This window comes from Chrysemys picta, chromosome 10 (genome assembly GCF_011386835.1).
Source record: "Chrysemys picta bellii isolate R12L10 chromosome 10, ASM1138683v2, whole genome shotgun sequence".
NCBI classification, from domain to species: Eukaryota; Metazoa; Chordata; order Testudines; family Emydidae; genus Chrysemys; species Chrysemys picta.
In genome coordinates this window covers 36,579,408-36,604,057 of record NC_088800.1, presented here as the reverse complement: position 1 = coordinate 36,604,057, position 24,650 = coordinate 36,579,408, and the positions used below count along the sequence as shown (strand labels likewise).

At 44.9% G+C, this 24,650-nt stretch overlaps 2 protein-coding genes across 10 annotated transcripts in view; one reads left to right on the top strand and one right to left on the bottom strand.

The window, feature by feature from the left end:
- Window positions 1-24,650, top strand: part of SCAPER (S-phase cyclin A associated protein in the ER) — a 524,758-nt gene that overhangs the window by 133,068 nt on the left and 367,040 nt on the right. For 8 of the 9 annotated variants that reach the window (XM_065558415.1, XM_065558414.1, XM_065558410.1 and 5 more), the window contains exon 1: window positions 22,799-22,962. In XM_065558415.1, coding sequence (XP_065414487.1) covers window positions 22,907-22,962 — 56 coding nt within the window. In that variant the 5' untranslated portion in view covers window positions 22,799-22,906. Of the gene's footprint in view, window positions 1-22,773; window positions 22,963-24,650 lie in introns of those variants that run through there. The other variant, XM_065558411.1, reaches the window with a different exon arrangement.
- Window positions 84-14,056, bottom strand: RCN2 (reticulocalbin 2). Its single transcript, XM_005290596.5, has 7 exons — window positions 13,657-14,056; window positions 13,173-13,278; window positions 10,763-10,959; window positions 8,642-8,755; window positions 6,009-6,105; window positions 3,510-3,652; window positions 84-944 (listed from the first exon to the last, which is right to left on the bottom strand). The coding sequence occupies exons 1-7, from the start codon at window positions 13,792-13,794 to the stop codon at window positions 792-794; spliced, it is 948 nt and encodes a 315-aa protein (XP_005290653.1). The 5' UTR covers window positions 13,795-14,056; the 3' UTR covers window positions 84-791.

Sequence of the window (24,650 nt, the reverse complement as noted above, 5' to 3'; positions counted from 1 at the left end):
TATCCCTTAATAAATATACTACAGTAGTTGCTTTAGGTGATCACAGATTAGGAATAAGTTTAGAAAAGAAATATAGAAAGATGGAGCGTTTAACTGTTTTAATCTGACAAATGAAGAGGGTTCTGACACTGAAATACCACATGTACCTCTAATGATGTAGAATTATACATTAAAAATAATTACTATCTGTACAGATGCAAAAATATAAGGTTTTATATCATACAATTAACCTGCTATAGAAATCATTTAAAAATAAGCAGAAACCTCTTGAACAATTGAGGTATTAATCCTTTTGAATGTTCCTCCAAGGGTATTAAATAAAACATCTTTAATAGTGAACCTAAACATTGCTACTCTCCCACTCCCCACCATAACTTCTGAAAAACATTAACCACCTAAATAAATTATTAGTAATTTTTGCTTATCTCACACATTTTGCCTTTTTTCAGAATCATTAAGACTCTTCAAGTACGGTAGTACAACTCATTTCACAATACAGTACTAAACATATAGATTATTTAAGAATGTTTACTTTTTCAGATGCCAAAAATGTTAATGCTGCAATTCGAGGAATACTAAATATTTCAGATTAGTTCTGAAGGCTGAAAAAGCCTATGGAAACTTGCAAAAGTACTTAAGTAATTAAATTTAGAATGCAAAACACTTACACAAACACTAGTATTTTATAAATCACACAAAGTAAAACTTACAATGCAGCTTATAAATTTGAGTACCCTAAAGAAAAACTCCAGTTTAGGAACACAGAGGCAGCAAGATCACAAATGAGTAAACTAAAGTTCTTGATGGTAGAAACGTTCATCATGGAGCTGCCTGCCATAATCTGTTGCTTCACTTGTAAGGAACAAATCCTGGTTCTCAAGAATCTCTGCCTCAGAGAGCTTTTTATCATCATTCAAATCCATTTCTTCAATCAGATGAAGAGCCTTTAAAATAAATGGAACACAATCTGTTTTGTCCAGTAAGCTGATGCTTACATTTATAAATATGCTTTTAGCACGGATTTGTCTAATTCGTGCCATTAGTTTAAAGGGACTCTTGTGACACAAAATGTCTGTCACCTTTGAACCAAAAATCAACTCCCTTTGTATGTTTAAGGCACTGTCATTTTTCCCTCAATAGTCGAAACTGTACATTTAGAATACAGGTTTGTTTTCTCACAGTTCTTCTTCTGTCTTATAGCAAAGTGATAACGCTGAATATCTAGCCTCACTCAATTCTACAGCAGCTTACCAATATCAAACAGGATCAAGCAGAAGATAGTATTAAAACAAACCTCCACAAGCAGCAAAAGACAACGAAGAATCTTACTGGAAGAGCAAGTTTCTTGTTTATTCCTCTGGTCAATGTATGTTACACATTCCCCTTTCTCTGCCAGATCCAGAAAATGTTACATCTCCCAACCACAGTGCTTCAGCAATAGGCAATTTTACTATTATCTCTGGAGGTCCCCAGTGTGTTGATTAAAATGGCTGCCATCACATAAGTGGGGCCTCCTCCAGGATTTGAACTCCTGTGATGCTTGTAATGAACTTGCAGAGGAAGTGTATAATCCACTGGTCAGCATGTGTCAAATGTCCACCTCTGTGCCTGATCCCCACAGGATGCACAGCTGTTACAACTCTCAGCTACAGAGCCTGGCTCTTTAGGTCAAGCTGTAGATACTCCTGTTTTCAGCTTTGGACATCCCTAGTTTGCTGGCCATACTTGCATATTTTCTTCTTTAATTCTGACCTAGTTTATGGTTTGGATAAGAAAGTTAAAAATCTCAGCGTCAAATATTTCTCCAATATTTGAAGATGGCTAGTTTTAAAATATCTGAGGTACAGAGCTGCAGCTGAATATTCTTTATATATTTATGATCAGTTAAAAAAAAAAAAAAACACGTTCTACTAAAGCAAAGGTTGAACTGTTAGTCTAAGGGGATTGAATGCGTGGGAGTTTGGTAATCTAGTGGTCAAGCAACAAGTCACTTGCAAATAGCAAAATGAAACCGCAGAACAACTTTCAAACTACATCCAATGACTCATTCAGTGTCACCGTCTCTCTAGCCTGAAGGCTCTAGATGAGCCCTTGGTACTGGAAAAGAAGAAAGGAACCATGGTACAAAAAATTTACTGAAATCCTTGCCAGGATGCAGCCTGAAAAATGCTATGACCTCCTGGAAAATTAAGCTGTCAGCTTAATAAAAAAAAAAAAAAAAAATCAACTGGATAAGCAAAGAATTACTGAAAAGTTACAAGACCACACAGGATTTAAGGAAAGTACACGGAAAGACACAAAGCCAGTTAGTCAGCAAGAATAATATGATCCTTGAAGAAAGAATGGAGCAGACTGAAAAATCAGATTTGGGCAAGTAATATCAGGATATTGGGGTTCTGCTGGCAAAGATTGATTGGACTTTTATCTTGCAGAAACGTTATTTCAACCATTTTGCACTTAACCTCAAAAAAGACCCGATACATTGAGAGGCAATACTGGACTCCTGGCCAAGTTTTTTTTCTCTCGTGACAATACAACAAAGATGTTAAGAGATGGCTTCAGTAACCATGCTTTCCAACACAGAGAACGTGCTATGACACAGAATGTGCTGTCTGTCTCTGAGACAAGAACAAAAGATGATCTAAATGTGAAGGGGAAACACATTCTTCCCTCCAATCTGAAATGTCAAATGATCTGATGCAGTCAAAAGAAGGAACATTTGGATAATTAATATACAGTTATTGGGGAGAAAAGGGATAGGGAGAGTAGGTTTCTTCCTATCTGCTGTACTCAGCAATAGTGAGGACCGTTTACCAAAACAAACAATTTGGTTTTGGGACATTAAGTGCTTCAATTGTCTGCAGGAAAAAATAAGAGAAAGGAACAACAGCTAGACAAAGAATCCATTTAAACTCCTTATATCACATTACGCCTAATTCAACTGATTTAATTGTTTTAAATTTGGATTATGGTATACTTAGGTTCTGTTTTGATTTTATGTACATAGGTTTCTATTACCCAAGACACAAATGGCAGCAACTTATCCAGCTAGATGAAGGGTAGCAAGTTCTATCAGAAGAATGCATGTTATGGCCTCTGTATTAATATTTAATTTATTCATGTTATCCATCTAGTATTTTGGAAAGATTTATCATGGTTTTGATAAAAATACTGTATCTTCCATCAAGTCAGATTGACTATTTACCTTTGAGGAATGCAACTGTATTAATTTAATATTCTGACCAGCATTCATATAGTCCATAGGAATTCTAACTGCTGCACTATGCAACATTTTTGTAATAATCTTCATTCTTTATTAAAGTGAAAATCTTAATTTTATAAGAACGTTATGAAAAGTGTTATTAGATACTTTTCAGTTAATAAAATGTAAAATATACTTTTTTTGTACAATAGACTAAATTAACGCAGCATATATTTGGTCATTTTACACAATATTTTCAAGAAATTTCATTAAGTCTAAACAAAAGCCAGGAACTCAAACCTCATACCTCCTCTTGTGCAATACCCTGATTATTAGGTACTACCCACGTCAGCAGTTCTTGAGGGTTGAGTTTTCCATCATTATCCTTGTCATAATCATTAACAAATCGATCCTTCTCGACAAGTATCCATTCTGGATCTTCATTTGCAGCTAAATAAAAAGTATTTTTCAAACTTTAAGACCATTCAGTATCTTCGAGACTGTTTTCACCTATTTTCTAATGCATTACAGATCTTTCTCATTGAATTAAATCAACAAAACTGTTTCCTATAGATGTAAACAGAATTAAAAACAAAGCTTACAGTAATGGAACTTTAAGGTTGCAAACTTAAAATTAAAGTCGAGAAATGTAATGAAGGATACAATCAACTCAATCATCACACTTTGAAACAAAAGTGTTTTAGTTAAAATTGTAATACTGCTTAATCTAACTGAAATAGGAGAAAGGTGTTTTACTTTGTGTATTTGGCAACCTTTCTCTGCCTCTTCAATAAATGTATTTAAAAGAGTAACCATTTGTCAGGCAATTTTTTCCTGGTAACAAATGTTACAGTGAAGCATTAGCTGACACCTTATGAAACCTCATCAAAAGTAGTTGACATCATACAGAAGACTGAAAAAACAATCAATTCAAAAATAGATCTGTTTCCACTGTATATAAGGCATGGGTGAGGTCTCTTTCCTTGTTCCTCATTAAAAAGGATGTCTGTATGCAAACAGGCTCTCTCAGCAGCCCCTGCTGTTGAAGTCAAACTTGCATCATAACTGGGTGCTGCAGAAATAGACTCTTCAGGTGCGGCAGGCTAAAATTATGAAATGATCAACAGGTTGCCTACCTACTTTATATCAATCATTTTGGCAGAATTTAAGTTTTGCTTGAAAACTAGCCATTTAAAAAAAAAAAAAGTAGTTCCCGGCACTAATAGCTGCTTCGGAGTCACCCCTGACAATTAGTGGTTTTATAACCACTTAAAAAAAAAGTGTTTTTCTCCTCCCTGTAAGCATCAGAAATGCCTCCCTCACCCTATAACTTCAGAGGTAGAGAGGTTGAGTCTCGGACAGCAAGGAAAGGAAGCCCCTTTAAGGATTCCAAGCACACCCCTCCTCTTTCCTCAGGATCGTGCGAAATTCATGTAGCAAGGGATGGCAGGGGAGAGAAGTATTCCTAGATGATTGACTGGATTCACTAGCCCCTGTACACCTAAATGGCATAAGCCTTTTCCTATGCACCCAGGGAGTTACAACTCTCCCCTTCCCCACTCCACTGGGATTAGAATAGGTCTGGTGTTTCTGGCCCTTATTGTAAGCATCATGCTAGTTGTCTTATTGGGGCTGGGAAGGAATTTCCCTCACTGCCAGACTGGCATTGGGTTTTTTCTTCCTGAAAGCAGCTCTGAGACCTGGTGGGTAAAATGTTCATGTTGTTTCAACTTGGCAGGCAGTCAGTGCAGGTACATTTTAAATACAGGTCCAGCTTCCCAATAAACCATAATGGAGCAGGATTAGGGGAGGGCATCCACTGGAGAAAGCAGATGGGAAGCCTAGTGTCTGGTAAAGTGAGGGTCCACTCTCTTTTCCCTACCCCATTAATCCTTGTGAAGGGGTCCCCACAACGATGGAGGCTTACAACAGTCCTCCCCAAGTGGTACGGATTATGGAAGGAAGGTTGACCTTGAGTTATTACTGGACAGTCTCCCAGATGTATTCTATTAATAATGCTGCAGCCTAGTTTTACTACATCCCTGGTGTCTTGTATTCCTATAACGCCCTGACAATGGCAAGAGAAAATGATTATTACTGGGAAAAAGACAATACACTAACTGCTATCAAACACATACAAAAATTAGAGTAAAAGAAGCTAAAATGGTGTACTCTTGCTAGGCTCATGTTTGTACTATGTTTTTTAAATGAGTGTCAAGGGTACCCAGAGCCTTTAGCGTATTCTTTTGGTTTTTATACTCCTAACCCAGGGGTGGCCAACCTGAGCGTGAGAAGGAGCCAGAATTTACCAATGTACACTGCCAAAGAGCCACAGTAATATGTCAGCAGCCCCCCCCCCCCCAGCTCCTCCTACCCCTGCTCCCAGTGCCTCCCAGCCACCAGCAGCCCCACCGATCTGCACCTCCCACTCAGCTGTTTCATGGCGTGCAGGAGGCTCGGGGGGAGTAGGGGAAGAGGTAGGAGTGAGGGCACGGCAGACTCAGGGGAGGGGGCGGGAAGGGGTGGAGTGGGGGCAGGGCCTGTGGCAGAGCTAGGGGTTGAGCAGTGAGCACCTCCGGCACATTGGAAAGTTGGCACCTGTAGCTCCAGCCCCAGAGTTGGTGCCTATACAAGGAGCTGCATATTAACTTCTGAAGACCTGTATGTGGCTCTGGAGCCACAGGTTGGCCACCCCTGTCCTAACTAAACAACCACCACACCTTAGAAAGCACAAAGAAGCTTCTTTGTTCATTTCCCGCCCTCTCCCCTCCCCCTGTCCCCCCCCCCCCCCCCCACTTTTACTTACTTGGATCTCTTCTGTAGTCACCAAGGAACTCTTCCAGGCTCACAAGTCCATCACCATTTTTATCATGTTCTTCTAAAGCCTCCTGAATGACAAATTCCTTTTGTGTGCATATGTATATGTGAAAGAAACATTAGCTGGTAAAAACTTAGCATTAAGAAAAACAGCAATATATCATTCTAGAGGACTAAAAGAATATATCCCATATTCTAAACACTTATTGGTTTCAAACAAATTTCTCTTTCAGTGTAGAATAGTGTAACAATTAAAACAGCCACAAGTCCAGTCCTGGAGGGAAATAAGTCCAGACTGCATATTCATTTGATTTTTAATTCAATCACATTTTACTGAAATCAAATCTGAATGGGATGCTTGGATTTGGAATCCTGGAATTGAATGCAAGGCAATAGATATGTATATGAAATATAAATTTAAAAAGGGGCACTGCCACCTATTTAAACAAAATGGATCACTTTTCTCTATTACTTCCAATTTGGTAAATACTTTTTGATAGTAAAATTATTAGGGAAACATTTTTAAAATTATCTGCCTTTGACACTATATTTTCCAATGGAGTTAAAGTCAATGTGCCTGCTTGTCTAGTTTTACCATGCCTTGTTTGTTCACCAATATTAGCAATCATGTCACACAAACTGATGCCAGGTTTGCTTTGTGCTCCCTCTGGTGGCTGGCTCTGCAGCAGCAAAGAACTAAACATTACAGGTTCTATAGAGGAAAGAAGCTATTTCTTTTCAATTTCTTGGCAAGAAAGTATTAAAACAAAACCCCCAGCATATTTAAATTAAAGAATTATAGACCTCAGACTATAAAGAGGCACTTTAAAAATCATACTTGTGAGTGAAAATGTTTCATCTACCTGTATAATTACTTAAAATTACTACACCTCTACCCCAATAAAACGCTGTCCTCGGGAGCCAAAACAATCTTACCGCGTTATAGGTGAACCGCGTTATATCGAACTTGCTTTGCTCCATCGGGGTGCGCAGCCCCCCTCGCCCCCCCGGAGCACTGCTTTACCGCGTTATATCCGAATTCATGTTATATCGGGGTAGAGGTGTATAACTGAAAGATTAGGATTTATTTTTTTCATTTTATTCAAAATGCTCTCAAAAGAAACAGTTTCACTGTTGTGCGCATAGCCAGTTTTACTGTTTGTATGAATCTTTCATACACCAATAAGGGAAAGGAAAATATTTTTAAAAAATAAGAAAATATGATTGTGAAACCACAAAAGTTAGCATGGAGATACAGGGGCTAGTGTGTTAGCTGAAACTTTTAAACTCTTTGAAACTGATAAGAATTCAAGTTGACAGGATCTCTTTAAAAGTAGATCAAAATTAACTTAGATAATTTAAGTAATTTTTTAAACAAAAGCATCAAAGGTACATAAGCAATGCATCCTTCATCTTGAAACTAAGAACTCACTTCTAATTTAAAACTGTTTTACTAAGCTAGGAAATCTCACATTCTCACTCAGGCCAGTCAACCAAATCCAGTCAATTCAAGTGAATGAAATTAACTTACTAATCTACGTTTAGAACTCTTAGGACTTTCCAGAGAAGTAGATACTAGTACAGACCTGTACTAGCTTATTTTGATTCTCTGGTTCTATCCCAGATGCTATGTTCACCTACAGTCTGCTAGTGTTAGTGATGATGTTCATAAAATTGATGAACAAATGCAAATAACTAAACTCCACAATAAATATATATAGTGCACGAACAAGTAGGGCTTAATTTTAAGACTTTATGGCTACAAAATAAAATTGGGACAGCTGTATTGAATTGGCCTGAGCATATCTTTTGACAAGTGACTGAACAATTTTTCCCAGCCTGGCTGGTGCATAACTGGTCTGTCTCATCTTACGCGGGGGTTCTGTTCCGCGGTTAGCGCGTAAAGCGAAAACCGCGTAAAGTCAAAATTACATTGAGTTCAATGGCGGGCGGAATCGCCCGCACTACAGGTACAGTATTAAAATTGTTATTTTTCTCTTTTTTTGTTTTTGCCGACCCCGTAAAGCTGAAATCGCGCATGTTAAATGCACGTAAAATGTGACAGACCCGTACAGCAATGAAGCTGAAATAGTTTCTGCTACATTTGCATGCAGACTCATTTTTAAAAATCACAGTAATTAATGCCCTCTCATCTCACCTAACATCAAACCTGAAGGCTTATCTGTAGTCAGAAAAGTGACTTTCTGCATCCCTTTTAGAGGGCTGAGTATTCCCTTCACTTAATCCTTTCCCATGCCAAAGGCTTCTTCTTAAGATGATTTATATCTTTCTGATGGGGACTCTTTTCCAAGCTAGACCTGACTCCCTCATCATAAAACAGAACGCTCTACTGCACTACTCCCAACCTAAGGGGAGAATCATCTAAACCCACCTCTCGTATGACAATTTAAAGCATCTCCACTACTCTACTGGGTAAACTCCTGAACCCCAAGACTGAGGACTAAGAAAGTTGCACATCATATATGTATGTTCTTCAAGAGAAAGGAATAGTAGTTGTTCACAGGCAAGTTTTCCAAGGTTCGTTTGACTAAGACAACCATTAAAAGGTGTAGCCTTGATCCACATTAACCTTTAGAACAAATGATTTTCCCTAAGTCTTACCGTCATATACTCAGCTTCTTCGGGATGCTCAAAAGCAATAAATTCATTCAGATTCAGACCAGGAACTTCATCTCTATTGGCTTTTTCAAACCGCTTCTTGTCCTTTAAATGAAGCTTAAAAAAAAGTTTTCAGAAAACAGACTTGATTCGATCACTTAATGAAGCAGAACAATGACATCTATAGCAACTGGTTTACAGGATTACAGCTAGAAAACACAGTATTACCGCGTTTCACATATGGGTATAATAGAACCTGTTATGTTTACACTAATACAGCTCATGCAGAGATAAAAGAGCAGTGCTCTTGGTTAAGGTAATTTGTTACAAGTATGCATATTGAAACTTGCTACTTTTAGACTCCAAGGGAAGATCTTAACACAGGTTCCTGGCCCCAGACCTCAAATGAAAAAGAGGTAGTGTGACCAGACCAAGCAGCAGGTGTATTCTTCACACACATTACTCCTCCAAAATTCACCAATCCAACCACAAACACTAATCCAGATCATGGCTAGCTGCATAAATTGAGCCCCAGACTACCGAGGGTCGTACAATAATTATGTCAAGTAAGTGCTACCACAATACAAATAAATAAGAACAGATGGGTACAGTACATAATTAGCATTGTAAAGAAATGAAACAGTGGTCAAAACTTTGGGGGACCAGTTAAAAATTAAAAGTGTATTGCTTGTAGAAAGATTTTGAGTTGTATTTAAAAGGGAGAGGGAATCCATGAAGGTCAGGGCAGGGAGCAGACATTTTCCCAGGCTGATGATGCAGCAAAATATAAACCAAATATGGGAAATGAGAGGGGAGACTCACAGGTTAGCCTTGGAAGAGCACATGTGGAGAGAAATGGATAAAACTGTGGCCCAGAAAGGTCTTGTAGTCTAAAGGATTGTCCACACTAGGGAATTTTTCAGATTTCCCAGCCACCATGAGAACTGTAATGTAGACAGGGCTTTGGCTGTTGCCACTTTTTAACACCATGCTATCTAATCTTGCTGGGAGCAAGTCTAATTAACATTTTGCAGTCAACAGTGTCAGCAGCCTTTCTGTACTAACATGGCTTACAGCAGTTTAGCAGATTTATGGAAAAATGAATTGGCTGAAGGGTACAACAGCTCTACACGCTCTCTATCAGAATGCACCAAAGCAATAGGTGTTATAGGCCTGATTCAGGAAAGCACTTAAGCATCTGCTTAAGTACTTTACTGGACTGGAGCAATAATGAGCAATTCTCTGCTAAATAAATTAACAATGCAACAGATTTAGTCATTTCATTGGATAGAACAGAAGTAAGCTCCTTGTTATAGAATCTTGCTTCGGGATAAGGGCAGCAACTTTGACAAATTGCTATAGAAATGGCAAAGCAAAAGGGAGACATAATGTAGCATTTATCTTGTGACATTCTGTTCTATTGCCATTATCTCTTCAAATAGTTTACAGGACAAAACATAAACACATGTATCTATGATTTTATAAACTGGATTATTCATTTTTATAGCACCCATCACCATAATACCTGAGCCATGGACAAGGTTCCTTTTGACAATATTTTGTATTTTTTCCCCTTTTAGCTTACTGGGCCAGGAGATATACTGAAGTGAATAGTATTCTCATAACAGCAGAATTCAGGAAAGGATATGAACTCATACTTGGCTTATGCCCTAAACTATAATTAATGGGGGCTAGGAAGAAGATTTTCCTATGAGGTTATTCCATAGTTGCTTACTACAGGTATCTTGTACCTTCCTCTGAAGCAGCTGGTACTGGCGACCATCAGAGAGAGGATAGCGACTAGATGGGTCATTGGTCTGATCCAGTACATTTCCATCCTACATTGCCAAGAGAGGGACCAACTGAGGTGTGGCTTCTAGGATTCCATTACCAATATATTAGTACCCTACTCAACTCTTAAATGTGGCTTGTTCTGTCATTCATTTTGTTAGTAGGAACTTCAATATTTTGTTATTACCTTTTAACTACTGAGCAAGTCCAGACAGCTGAAAATGTTCAGTATGTTTGCCAGCTCTGACTGTGTTTAAGAAAAAAATGACTAAAGAATCCAACACCACTGCCATTTGCCAATGCTTTGTGAAAGCTGGTGTTTGAGTATCTTACCTGTCTAAATGATTCTTCTTCTTGATCTTCCAGGACAGTATTCTCATCAAAGTCAATTACACGATCATACATTTGAATGTTGTACTCCTCCCAAGATACTAATCCATCACCATCTTTATCATATTCACCAAACTGTTGTTTAGCCTCTTGCGTAACATAATGCTTAAACGATTGCTGGATCCATGAACTTAGTTCATCTGTGGAAATGCCACATAATGCAATTAAATCTTTAAATGTAACCTTTTTTTTATTTAAAAAGCAATTACAGTAAATGTTGCATTTTCCACATTCCTAAACAGTATAAAGAAGGTATCTTCATATTCAAACAGTGGAAGATTTTACTTGTTAAAATAAACACATGCAATCACGTAACCGGGGCTTCAGTTGTGCCCCAGGAATCCACTTTCTATAGGATATTCCTGTTTTTTATGCCAGCCAAGAAAGAGAACCAACCAGAGCTAAAATCCTATGTTATTCCCATGTAGCAGTATTTTCTCCATTAATGTTTATTAGTAACATGAAACTAATTACCATCATGATGCCCATTTCAAATTGTTTACAGGGCTAGAGAAATAAATGAGAAACAGTATCGTTTAACCTCAATCTGTGGGTACAAAAGGCATACTGTCTAAAGACAACTTTCTGCAAAACGAAATTCCACTATTTTAAAAAGTATTCAATATACCAGATTTCTGCATTCTGAAAAGTGTGACAGGCACAAATTATAAATAAGTACAATACATACAGCTACATAAATCCGTCAATATCCCCTAAAGTTAATTATCCAAAAGAAAATACTACCTAAGGATTTCCACTTAAAATGAGCCCCAACTGGGCCTTATAAATTTTGGAGTAGACATTAAGCTTTGTTTTTCAAGGAAATATAGCAACTAAAAGAAAAACGCCACCAAGATTTAGCCAATTGGCCAGTTCTCCCTCTTATACTTAGATGTCTTAACCACCCAATTAAAATGATTATTTCCCAAGATTGTATTTTCAATATATTAAAAATGCATACATGTGTGCGCATGCACACACACACCCTTCCTATTATTAGAAAAAGAATCTCTAGTCAAAACCATTAAATTCCAGTGCAATTCTGAAAAGTGACAAATATAGGAATGGCACCTTTTTATTCAACTGATCTGCACTCCCACCATTTCACAGCAGTCTCTTATGCTAAAATAAGTTTGTGTTCTGTATTGCTAAAAGGAATAAAGTAACTAATACAATTTACAGGGGGGCCCTGTGAAGCTAAGTTGCTCAGCCTTTGGCTTCAACCCTGGGTGGCAGGGCTCAGGGTCCAGGGCATTAGCCCTGTGTGGCACCCTTGGCCCCAGTGAGTCTAATGCCAACCTTGCTTGGTGGACCCCCAGGGACCCCTTGTTGAGAATTGGTGCTGTAGAAGGAATTGATTCTAACTCTCTCTCTTAAGCACAGTGTTTACTATGAAGGGGTAACAGGAGTAAAAAGCAGAAACATCTTATTTTTGCACTGAAAGAATCAGATAGGACTGTGGATACAGACGACAGTTATTTTGCAATCTAGAACTTCAACTTTGACATAAATTTAACAGTAGATACAGTAATACAAGAATACTGCACAGGTTCAAGGGAGACATGTTGTAGGGACTGACAAGTTTAGACACCTAGTAGATAAAGAACTGATCTTACCAATGGGGGCAGATAGAAAAGAAGTGGGGAGAATCCCCATAGTGAAAACTCCCTCTTCCTATCACACTCTAGCTAGTATATGTTTGATATACATGCAGCTGCCCCCTTCTGACAACTAAAAGTGAGAAAGAGTAAACTCTCACACCAGAACTTTTTGACTATGTATCTGCTACCTGTCCCTTCATCTCCACATTTTGAGTTTTCCTCTCCTGTTAGCAGCTCCATTGCTTGCCTTTCCTGCTTCTTATAGCTTTCCGGAGTAGCAGAGTGAAATCAACATGTTAACTTTAATGCTTAGCCACAGCAGAGGAACAGTGAATTTGACCAGTCACTTGTTACTATCTCTCTGCAATAGCTTCACAAAGCTATGAGCAGCAACAGAGACACACAACAGTGTCTGCAGACAAAGAAAGACATAGCTACACTAGTAGGTTTACAACTCAAGATTTTTAAGTAGATGTCTACCCCGATATAACGCTGTCCTCAGGAGCCAAAAAAATCTTACCGTGTTATATGTGAAACCGCGTTATATCGAACTTGCTTTGATCCGCCGTAGTGCGCAGCCTCACCTCCCCCCTGCCCCGGAGCACTGCTTTACTGCGTTATATCCGAATTTGTGTTATATTAGGTCGCGTTATATCAGGGTAGAGGTGTATCACGCTGCACTATTTTCTCACCCCTACCCACTATGTAAGTGATTTTTTTCCAGTGACACAAAATCTGTGTGCAGCCCCTACCATCAGTAAGGAATCCATTGGAGTCCAAGTCAATTTTCTTTATGATGGCCTTCAGTCTCTTTTGCTGTTCCTCTGGACTGAGTTTAGTATATTCCTCCGCTTCATCCTTTGGAAGGAGAAAAAAGCCAAACAGAACTAACACAAAAGTCTGATACAGCCCTGCCACTTCTGAGCAGAAGAGCAAATTAAAATCTCTCTTCCCCACAAAAAAATAAATCACACAGCAACCTGCGTTCATTTAAAAAAAAAAAGTGGGGGACACATCTCAACGGGGTGGGTGGGTGTCATCGTTCAGCAGCGTTCACAGCCTCCCGGGCTGGGAGACAGGCTGCTGCAGCTCTCGAAGTCTACCGAGGCTTAGCACCCCGAGCCCAGGGTCATCGCCCGGCGCCCCCTGCCTGGGGACTGTCTCCTAGCCTCCAGGAACGGCAGGAAGCTCCCCGCCCACCAATGCGAGTCTAAGGGGGCCTCCCGGGCCGCTCACCTGGCCTCCGAGCAGCGCCTCCCGGTCGTAGTCGGCCCGGTGCTCACCGTCGACGTAGTGCTGGTCGCTGGGTCCCCCGCACGCAGCGCCCAGCACCCCGAGCACCAGGCCCAGCCACAGCAGCGGCGGGGGCCGCATCGCGCCCGCGGCCCCGCCGAAGGAGGAGCAGAGCTGGCGGCGGCGCTGCAACTGTCCGCCCAGTCTGGCTGGCTCGACAGGCTGGGACCAGAAGGCTGGTGGGGGCCACCCGGTTGGCGGCTCGCTCTGCGGAGACGTGGCTGCAGAGCCGGACACAGCGCCCCGCACCGGCTGCGAGCAGCCTCTGCAGGGAGGGAGGGGCTGTGAACGGGGCCGAGCTATAACGAGGCCCAGCGACCCCAGGCCCCGCCTGGCTCATAGCGACTTGGGTTCCTCCTCCCCCACCTACGCTGAGGGAGTCCTGCCCGAGTCACAGCTCTCTAACCACTAGCACCTACTCCCATGCTGAGCTGGGAAGAGGACCCATGATTCTTGATGCCCAGTCCCCTGTTCTAACCACTAGCCCACGCTCAGCCTGGAACCGAACCCAAGAGCCGGGACTCTGATGGGTTAGGGCCATGTCATTGCCATTCATAGAATCATAGATTATAGGACTGGAAGGGACCTCGAGAGGTCATCGAGTCCAGTCCCCTGCCCGCATGGCAACATCCTCCTTCCCACCAGAGCTCCTTAACTTACTATACCATTTAAAAGGGAAAAAATACAATGATCTCCTGGACCCTGGGCTCACCGCCCCCCCCATTGGCCCTGGCCCCCGCTTCCTCCCCCATCCATCTTGCCCATCACCTCTGGCCCCCACTGTCTCCCTAACCACCTGCCTATCCAGGGCTTAATTTGTCCCCTGGCTTGCCATGGCTGTGACACTTGCATAACAAGTCTGCTGTGAAAATTGATATTTGTACTGTTGGTAATATCACTTTTCACAGCCTCACAGCTAGCTAGTAAGTCTGCTATGAAAAGTGATATTAACAAACATACAGATATCAGTTTTCACAGCACCAGACTTACTAGCAAGTCTTTTTTTTTAAAAAAAAGGACAACCAAAACCAAAAGAAACAACAACAACAAGATACAAGAACGTGCAAAGCACCTTATTCGTGTTTCTATTCTGTTTAGGTCCAGTAAAGAATAGAGAACTGTACATTATTATTATTATTGAGTCTGCAATAAAACTCTATATAAATAAAGTATAATGATTTGGACATGCAGATGTGCATATTTATTTCCTATCCTATCCCCTAGAACTGGAAGGGACCTTGAAAGGTCATCGAGTCCAGCCCCCTGCCTTCACTAGCAGGACCAAGTACTGATTTTGCCCCAGATACTTAAGTGGCTCCCTCAAGGATTGCGCTCACAACCCTGGGTTTAGCAGGACAATGCTCAAACCACTGAGCTAGTTTTTCCTAAAGTTCATTAAGTATTTTAAGAAAATTTGTCATAGTGGCCACCAGCAAGAGTTGGTGGCCACACTTTGAGGCCACCAAAATTTTTATTGTGAGAACCCTGGAAGGTTTACTTAGTCCAGCCTCTCAAGGTTCCTTCCAGCCTTACAATTCTATGGTTCAAAGAAAAGGATAAGTCCTGTAACTGTTCACGGTTTCAGAAAAAAAATTAAAACTTGGTCAGTTTCTGTACTGGTGCTGACCATAATTTGTCTTTGCACTTTCAGCTAAACTGTGTTCAGACCAGTTGAGCTGTACCCACTGCTAACACCCAACAACAACAAAGCAAAGCATCTTTGCAGCATGTTTTAAGAGCTGTCAGGTGTGCCACATACATCTCATGGTCCACAACTATTATAATAGATTTCCCAAATAACATTAATTCAGAGCAGATGTGTTACATGCAAGCTTATTTGCAATGCGGTCATGCATTGAGATGTCCAAAGATAGGAAAGGGAGGAAATATGATTACAGGGATAATAAAACAAACAGAACACAAAAATGGTATATACTATATATTAGGCAAAAAAGTACAGTTCATCAATAACACTTTCCAAGAGGGAAAACATAGGAAAGCATATTCTTCTCTTTATAATTTGCCTGTGTCAAAGTGTTTCTTAACATTCTTAATTAGTTCTACAATAACATTTAAAGTCATTCTGTTGGGGTCAAGACGCTTCCATAATCTTGATAATTTTAGAATTAGAAATTGTACCACAGGAAAAAAAAAGTTCTTGCCCTCTGTATTTCTGGAATTTTCTGATCAAACACCTGTGCCCTCAGATGAGGATCTACAAGGGATCAGTCCTTCATAAAGCTCTCTAAATTTTTACTGCTTAGTTTGCCTGATAATCATTTTAATATCCATGTCAGAACCTACCAGTTCACTGCAGGTAAGATCTCTGATCTGAATAATTTTTGATTTTACTGCTTTCTTCATCAATGCCAGCAGTTAGGACTATGATAATGACATATTTCCCCCACCCTATGGTTTCATTATTTGGAGCTGCTCTTTTAATTGCAAAGAAATTCTTTTTAGGAAGTTGTGTTCCAAACAGATTTTTGACTGAGTTGGAATTTTTTTTTGCCCCGCTTTCTAATAACCGTACTAAATCTATAGTTTCTTTTGTTCTCTGAGTGCTTTGCAAACCTGAATCTTTTTCTGTTTAATTGTTAGCATGACAGCAGATGCCCAGCAACAAAGCCAACAAAATATTAACAATCATCTTGAACAGGAAACATTGTCTGTTCAGTTGTTTTTAACTAGAACTTTGACATTTCTAAATTTTAATTTTGCTGCTTTTCAGCTAACAATTATTGTACCTTGATTTTCTGTTATTTTCTATTCTACATTGTGACGAACTGGGACTGTTCTTACTGTGGTCTGTGAATGCTGACAGGGGAGTGTGGCTAGGATAGTCTGCATTGGGGGATGGGAGTCTGCCCGAAGGCGAATACCTGAGCGTGTAACATGAGAACCCAGGAAGGGGTTGGAGGCCAGGTGACACCTTGGCCCGGGAAACTGAACAAAGGCGGTGGGAGGGGTCGCTGAAGGCAGAGTGCTGGAAGCGGGCTGGAGAGATGGCTGGGAGGCAGAGATGGCTCTGACCCCCCAAAGGGGGGTGGGCTGGGATGCCCTGGGACCCCAAGCTGGACCTAACTGAGGGGGGCCCTGTTGTCTGTGCCTGCAAGACCTGTCTTGGACTGTATTCCTGTCATCCAAATAAACCTTCTGCTTTACTGGCTGGCTGAGAGTCATGGTGAATCGCAGGAAGCCGGGGGTGCAGGGCCCTGAGTCCCCCAATACTCCGTGACAACTGGTGGCAGCGGCGGGATCTACTGCACCCCGTGGACGGTGCTTCCTGCAGTAAGTGACTGGGGAGCAGTAAAACGAAGGGGGATTGACGGGGACCAGGCGTGCTGAAGAGTGAGAGAGAGACGGTTATTACCCCTGGGAGTGTGTGACCAGCGAGAAGGACTTTTGCAGTAACAGGGTCCCCCGGGGGGGATCGCAGCGAGTGGTCCCAGGGGCGGAGGAGTCTGCAGCTCGACCCTGGCAGAGAGGTGGTGACCTCGAGAAGGGCTGGCACACTAGGGGTCCCCCTGGGAACTGTGGGGAGCTGTGAGCACACAGGCCGGTGAGTGGCCAGCAGGAAGATGTATGCCAAGCGGCTTAAGAGCGACCTGGTGGAGCTGTGCAAGCAGAGGGGGCTGCGCATTGGGAGGCTCACCAAAGAACAGCTCATTGCCCGGCTGGAGGCGGAAGATTGCGCGAATGAACTGATCCCGGTGTCTCAGGGAAGCAGCCTGGCAAATGCAGCGCAGGCACCAGTGTCTGTCCCAGCTGGGAGTGGTCAGCCGGCTGCTGAGGGCTTCCCGAGACCCCTCCTTCCTATGCCTAGGGGAAGGGTGGGGAGGAGCCCAGCAAATACCGAGGGCGCCGTGACCCCCCCGGCCAGCAGGGGATCCTCCCGGCGAAGCTCGCCGGCCAGCAGAGGATCCTCCCGGCGACGTTCGGCATCCGTGGAGCGGAATTGGCTGGAATGGGAGAAAGAGCTAAAACTGAGAGAGCTGGGGGATCGTGAACAAGAGAGACAGCGTCAGCATGAACGGGAGGAGAAAGAGAGACAGAGACAGCATGAAGAGAGACAGAGACAGCATGAACGGGAGGAGAAAGAGAGACAGAGACAGCATGAAGAGAGACAGAGACAGCATGAAGAGAGACAGCGTCAGCATGAACTGGAACTGGCAAGATTGAAGGGCAGCGAACCCCCGGCTGCGGTGAGTGAGGGGGGACCCAGGACTGCACTGAGCTTTGATAAGTGCATCCTGGCCCCACACAAGGAGGGGGAGGACATGGATGACTTCCTGGAGGCCTTTGAGACGGCCTGCGAGCTGCACCGGGTTGATCCCGCGGACAGACTCCGGGTCCTTACCCCCTTACTGGACCCCAAAGCCGTGGCATTGTACTGCCAACTGGAAGAGGCAGAGAAAGGGGACTACGAACTATTCAAAAAGGCCCTGCTACGTGAGTTTGGGCTGACTCCTGAGATGTACCGGGAAAGGTTCCGGAGTCAGGATAAAACCCCTGAGATCTCATATCTGCAACTAGCCGTCCGCATGGAAGGATACGCCAGCAAGTGGGCTGATGGGGCCCAGACGAAGGAGGACCTGGTCAAACTGCTGGTACTGGAGCAACTGTATGAGCGGTGCCCATCAGACCCGAGGCTGTGGTTGGTGGACAGAAAGCCAGAGAACCCGCGACATGCAGGCCGGCTGGCCGATGAGTTTGTAAAGAGCCGGTCAGGAGATAACAGGGAGGAGTCCCAAAGGAACAGTCCCACCACAACGCAGAGAGAGAGTCACCATGGGACCTCCCCGTGGGAAAATACAGAAAAACCCCATCAAAGGGGAACATCCGGCGTCAGGACCATCCGACCCACTCGGGGGGACCCATGGGACATGGGCTGCTACCACTGTGGCCAAAAAGGCCACATACGGGCCCAGTGCCCCAGGCTCAGGGACAGACTGAGCAGACCGAACCCACAGAGGGTTGACTGGGTAGAGACCCAGCCCGGCGAGAGGCAGCATTCCTAGGGAAGGGGGGCTGGCAGAGTACCACCTGCTAAGGAGGGAGGAGAGCTCCAGGCCAGCTCCTCTAGGGGGCTGGATGCTCCAGACTCAGGGTTTTTGGTTTATACGGTGGGCGCGGGGCTGTCCCTCCGGAGAGAGTACCTTGTTCCCCTGGAGGTGGATGGGAGGAAGGTCAATGGATACTGGGATACGGGCGCAGAGGTGACGCTGGCCCGGCCCGAGGTGGTGGCCCCAGATCAGGTGGTGCCCAACACCTACCTGACCCTGACGGGGGTGGGCGGAACACCAGTCAAAGTGCCAGTGGCAAGGGTACACCTGAAGTGGGGGGCCAAGGAGGGCCCCAAGGATGTGGGGGTACACCCGTATTTGCCCACTGAGGTATTGATGGGGGGGGACCTGGAGAACTGGCCAAGCAACCCCCAAAGGGCACTGGTTGTGACCCGCAGTCAGAGCCAGCGAGGGGCACTGCGCCCTGGCCTTGGGGGGGGTGCCTTGCCTGAGGCGCAGGACCCTAACCTGGTGGGGAGGGAACGCCCAGGGACACGGCTCAGGGAGGCTGCAGCTTCAGACCCGGCAGGCGAGAAAGAGCAGGTGGCCATCCCTGTCCCAGCTGCTGAGTTCCAGGCCGAGTTACAGAGAGATCCCTCCTTGCGGAAGATAAGGGACCTGGCCCACCTCAATGCGGTACAGACCATGGGACGAGGTGGCCGGAAAAGGTTCCTGTGGGAGAAGGGGTTCCTGTACCGAGAATGGGCTCCCCCAGGGAAAATGGAGTCAGGGGGGATCAGGAGGCAGCTGGTGGTACCCCAGAAGTATCGCCGCCAGCTGCTGTGCCAGGCCCATGACATTCCCCTCTCAGGGCACCAGGGAACCTGGCGTACCCAGCAGAGGCTGCTACGGAGCTTTTACTGGCCTGGGGTCTTTGTTACTGTCCGACAGTACTGCGGATCCTGTGACCCCTGTCAGAGGGGGAGGAAGGCCTGGGACAAGGGGAAAACAGCTTTAGGACCCTTGCCCAGCATAAAGGATCCTTTCCGGAGGGTGGCCAAGGTTAAAAGGGCGGCTCTAAACCAAGAGAGCCCAAAGCACAGACCTCCAGACGGGAGCGCTGGGAGAAGACCACAGCTCAGTTGGAACCCCAGAGGTATGGGGGTGGGAAAAGGGCACAGGCCGCATAAACCTTCCCACATGCGAACTGCGAGGGCCATCAAGCACCCCCGACCTAAGGGGGGGGCGTGAAACTGGAGGGGCCTGGTGTAATTCTCACCAAGGAATGGGAGGGATGCGGGGGCATCCATGGGAACGGGGGTAGGTTCGAACTTCCCCGGGTCACTGGCTAAAGTGACCCTGCTCAGTTCGGTCTCAAAGGGGGGAGATGTGACGAACTGGGACTGTTCTTACTGTGGTCTGTGAATGCTGACAGGGGAGTGTGGCTAGGATAGTCTGCATTGGGGGATGGGAGTCTGCCCGAAGGCGAATACCTGAGCGTGTAACATGAGAACCCAGGAAGGGGTTGGAGGCCAGGTGACACCTTGGCCCGGGAAACTGAACAAAGGCGGTGGGAGGGGTCGCTGAAGGCAGAGTGCTGGAAGCGGGCTGGAGAGATGGCTGGGAGGCAGAGATGGCTCTGACCCCCCAAAGGGGGGTGGGCTGGGATGCCCTGGGACCCCAAGCTGGACCTAACTGAGGGGGGCCCTGTTGTCTGTGCCTGCAAGACCTGTCTTGGACTGTATTCCTGTCATCCAAATAAACCTTCTGCTTTACTGGCTGGCTGAGAGTCATGGTGAATCGCAGGAAGCCGGGGGTGCAGGGCCCTGAGTCCCCCAATACTCCGTGACATACATATCATTTTGTATTATTTCACTGTCAGAATAATGTAAACTGAGCAACAAGTCTGTGACAATTATAAAGAGCATAGTCTTACACTGTTCAAATATGAAGTATATGGATTTCAAAATAGTGATAATTTACTGAGTATCATTTACATTGCATTCTGAGTGTCGTTCTAAATGACGCCAATAATAAATAATAATTTATAACACCCTTCATTACGAAGGATTCAAGAGTGTTTTCGAAACTTAAGACACTACAGACCTGATTTTCCACAGCTTTACACTTAGTATAGCCATTTACACCTGGATGAACTGGTTATAAAATGCTACCATTCTGATTTGATATCACATACTGGTACTATATATCAATTCAGAATGGTAGCATTTGGTATCACATGCTCAGGCAAGATACTAGGGAGGAGTGTACAGAGGCAGATGAACTGAGATGTGGCAGCACACAAAGTCACAGCCATTTTGGGGTGTGGCAGAGGGGATGGGGAAGAAGACAGAAACGTGGTTGTTTTCAGTTGTAGAGTATTGGGGACAGTGCACATATGTGGCCACACCCATGTGTGGCGGCAGTGTTAACATACAACTATGACTGCGCTGAGGCATAGTGGAGGGAAGCATGCAGATGTGGCATGTCAGGCATGACAATGGTGTAGTGTAAAGACATAACTATGCTCAGATGTGGCAGTGAGGGGAGAGGAGGAATGCACAGACATGACTGTGCTGGGGATATGGTAGCATGGCTAAGTGTGTTAGGTGGCAAGGTGCAGATGTGGCTGTAAGAAGGCAAGGCATGATGGAATGGTAAAACTGTATTATAATGTTGAACCACAAGATGGGATCGTGTATGACATGGCTTACTTGAGCTGGTAACAGCTGTACCTGGCAGTGCATTAAAGCATCTGAAAGAGAATACATCTCTTGGTATCTCCCTGATGGAAGTTCTGTAGCCAGTCCAAATCCAGTACAGAAGCCTGACCTACTAGTAGGAGGCAGCCTTGTAACCTACTGTGTACAAGGAGTACACATGACACAGGGAATGCAGACTTAACAGTTGAGGGCAAGGGCAGAGAGAGCATACAGATGTGGGTCATGGGTGTTCTCAGACATGGCCATGGGGGAGTGGACAGACATGGCCATGCTCAGGCATTGCCATCAGGGCCGCCCAGAGGATTCAGGGGGCCTGGGGCAAAGCAATTTCGGGGGCCCCTTCCATAAAAAAAAACTTGCAGTACTATAGAATACTATATTCTTGGGGGTGCCCTGCGGGACCCAGGGCCAATTGCCACACTTGCGCCCCCCCCCCCCTCCGGCAGCCCTGATTGTCATAGGAAAGGCAAATAGACATGACTGTGCTCAGGCATGGCAGAATGGGAACATACAGACATGGTTGTTGTCAATTGTGGCAATGTGGAGGATGCACATGTGACCATGGGATATGGAGAGTGCATTTAAAACAGTATTTTACTGTTACTCTTTTGTGTCCCCACACTAGTGCTGTGTGACATGCTGAGACATCTACACTGTACCTAGTGATAATAAACCTTGTTATGATTATTATGTATGAATTAATACAAATATATTTGCATAATTTATTTCACTGTTTTTTCCCTGCCTTCAGTTTCCTCAGGGATGGGAAAAGTGGAAGATTCTGTCACTCCTATAGGTGCGAGATCACACCCAAGGCCTAAAAACCATGTGTACGCAATACATAATTTCTGATTGAGGAGAGCCACAGTCACGTCCCTGCCCTGTGCCTCAGTTTCCCCATCTAAAAAATGGGGATGCATTGTCATTAGTTCCTTTATCTACTCTATTGCTTTGAAATCACAGCTGACAGTCACTATTTAAGAGCTAGGTATTGTTATTATCTAGGCATTGCCTTGATGTGTGCCTTGAATACCCCAGCCCTGGGGAGGGAAGGGCTGAGATGTACCACACAAGCCCCTCTAAAACCCGCACTCTGTTCTGGCAATCACAGCAGATGGATGACGCCTTTTTACCCTGCCACTCTCTATGCCAGGGTTCCACCCCCCTCTGCCACTCTTCCATCAGAGTCCATTTACCCCTTCTCCCCATCTCCTACACCCTGTCCCCAGTGCTGCCTATCTGCTCCTCCCCTGCTTTGGACTCCTTTTGCCTCCTGCACAAACCCTGACCATCTCCCTCCCGCCTCCCTTTTACTGCCCGCCCCCCAGCAGGTACTGGTGGCAACGAAGGTAGGGCAGCGCCTTCGCCGGCTCGTACTGAGCACGCGCAGGCGGCTCCGGCATGTTCCGGCAAGCTGTGACGGGAGGCCGTTCCTGACATTGCACCGGCCACTGGCGGGATGAGATGACATCAGCTCGGCGGGACGCGCGCAGGCGGGACAACGCAGCAAAGAGGAGAGTGTAAGTGTGGGTCGCTTATTGCGCTCCGCGGAGTAAAGGGGAGGGGCAACTTGCTGAGCCCGGGGGGACAACAAGATGGCGGCTGGCCGGCTCCGTTCCTCTGCCGGAGCCGGCTGCCCCACTCCACCAAGGCGGGCGGGGCGATGGGCCTCTCTCCCCAGCGCTGGGGGCAGCACCTGGGGGGTCCGACAGACAAGGGGTAGCTGGCAGCCTGACACCTGGCTCTGCTGCTGGGAGGGGATGTGGGGCTGCCGCTCATAGGCTGCTGTGGGGCCCCTGCACACAGGGAGGGGAGCGGGCCCGCCCTATAAACTCCTCTACGAGGGACCCTCCCCAAAGCCACGCTCCTACGCAGCGGTCCCTTGGATGGCAGGGGGCTGGGCTGTGATGGGGGGCTCCTGAGTGCGGAGGAGAGAGAGCTCTGCTCAGTGCTTGGGACCCCTTTTCTTAGCACTTACCATGAAGCGAACTTCCCTCGGTTGTTTGGGCTTGGAAAAAATAATTTATCCAGTTGCGCAAATGGTATCTAAATATCTACCACTGGTGTCTGGTAAACGTGATTAGTCTTGTTCAGAGGGCAGCTGGAACCCGGTTATCGATCAAAAGACTTTACCGGTGTTAGGCAGGAGCCACCATGAACTCTTACTTGATCATGTGGGAATTCAGTCTAACCCTCCAAGTACATCTTTAGAACAGCTGCTGTAATTTACGAGTTGATCCAAATCCCAGACTTGTCATCAGCCTAAATTCTGTGGCTGTTCAGTGCACACCAGTTCTGGCATACCGGGCACCAGCTGAATCTTATAGTTAAAGGGGTGCAGTCAATTTAAAATAAATACTTCTATTTCTTTCTTACTAGAGTTACAAGGAACACCTGAGATTATTATACCTGAAAGAGATAGGGGGAAGATTCCTTTGCTTCCTTTATGTATTTGACAGCATTTAATGTATAGTCATTTTCCCTGTTTCTGCTTATGTCCCCTCATTTTGTTTTGTGAAAGACCTTCACACAGATAAGGGAGAAAGGATAACTTGATTGTAAAATCTCAAAAACTGGCAGAAGGGACTTGAGCAAGAGTATTATTGGAAACTACTTAAAACTTTAACTGATTAGGTTCTAAATTGATAGTCACTTTTTAATGGGCGAGAACGGCTACGGAAATTCTGTTCGATATCTTCAATGATCTAGATAATGGCATAGAGCAGGGGTCGGCAATCTCTGGCACGCAGCTCGCCAGGGTAAGCACCCTGGCGGGCCGGGCCAGTTTGTTTGCCTGCTGCGTCGGCAGGTTCGGCCGATCGCGGCTCCCACTGGCCGCGGTTCGCTGTCCCAGGCCAATGGGGGTGGCGGGAAGGGGCGAGGGGTGTGCTGGCCGCGGCTTCCCGCCGTCCCCATTGGCCTGGGACAGCGAACCGCGGCCAGTGGGAGCCGCGATCGGCCGAACCTGCCGACGCGGCAGGCAAACAAACTGGCCCGGCCCGCCAGGATGCTTACCCTGGTGAGCTGCGTGCCAGAGGTTGCTGACCCCTGGCATAGAGAGTACACACAAAAAGTTTGTGGACGATACCAAGCTGGAGGAGTTTCAAGTGCTTTGGGGGATGGGATTAAAATTCAAAATGATCTGGAAAAATGGTCTGAAGTAAATAGGATGAAATTCAATAAGGACAAATGCAAAGTACTCTATTTA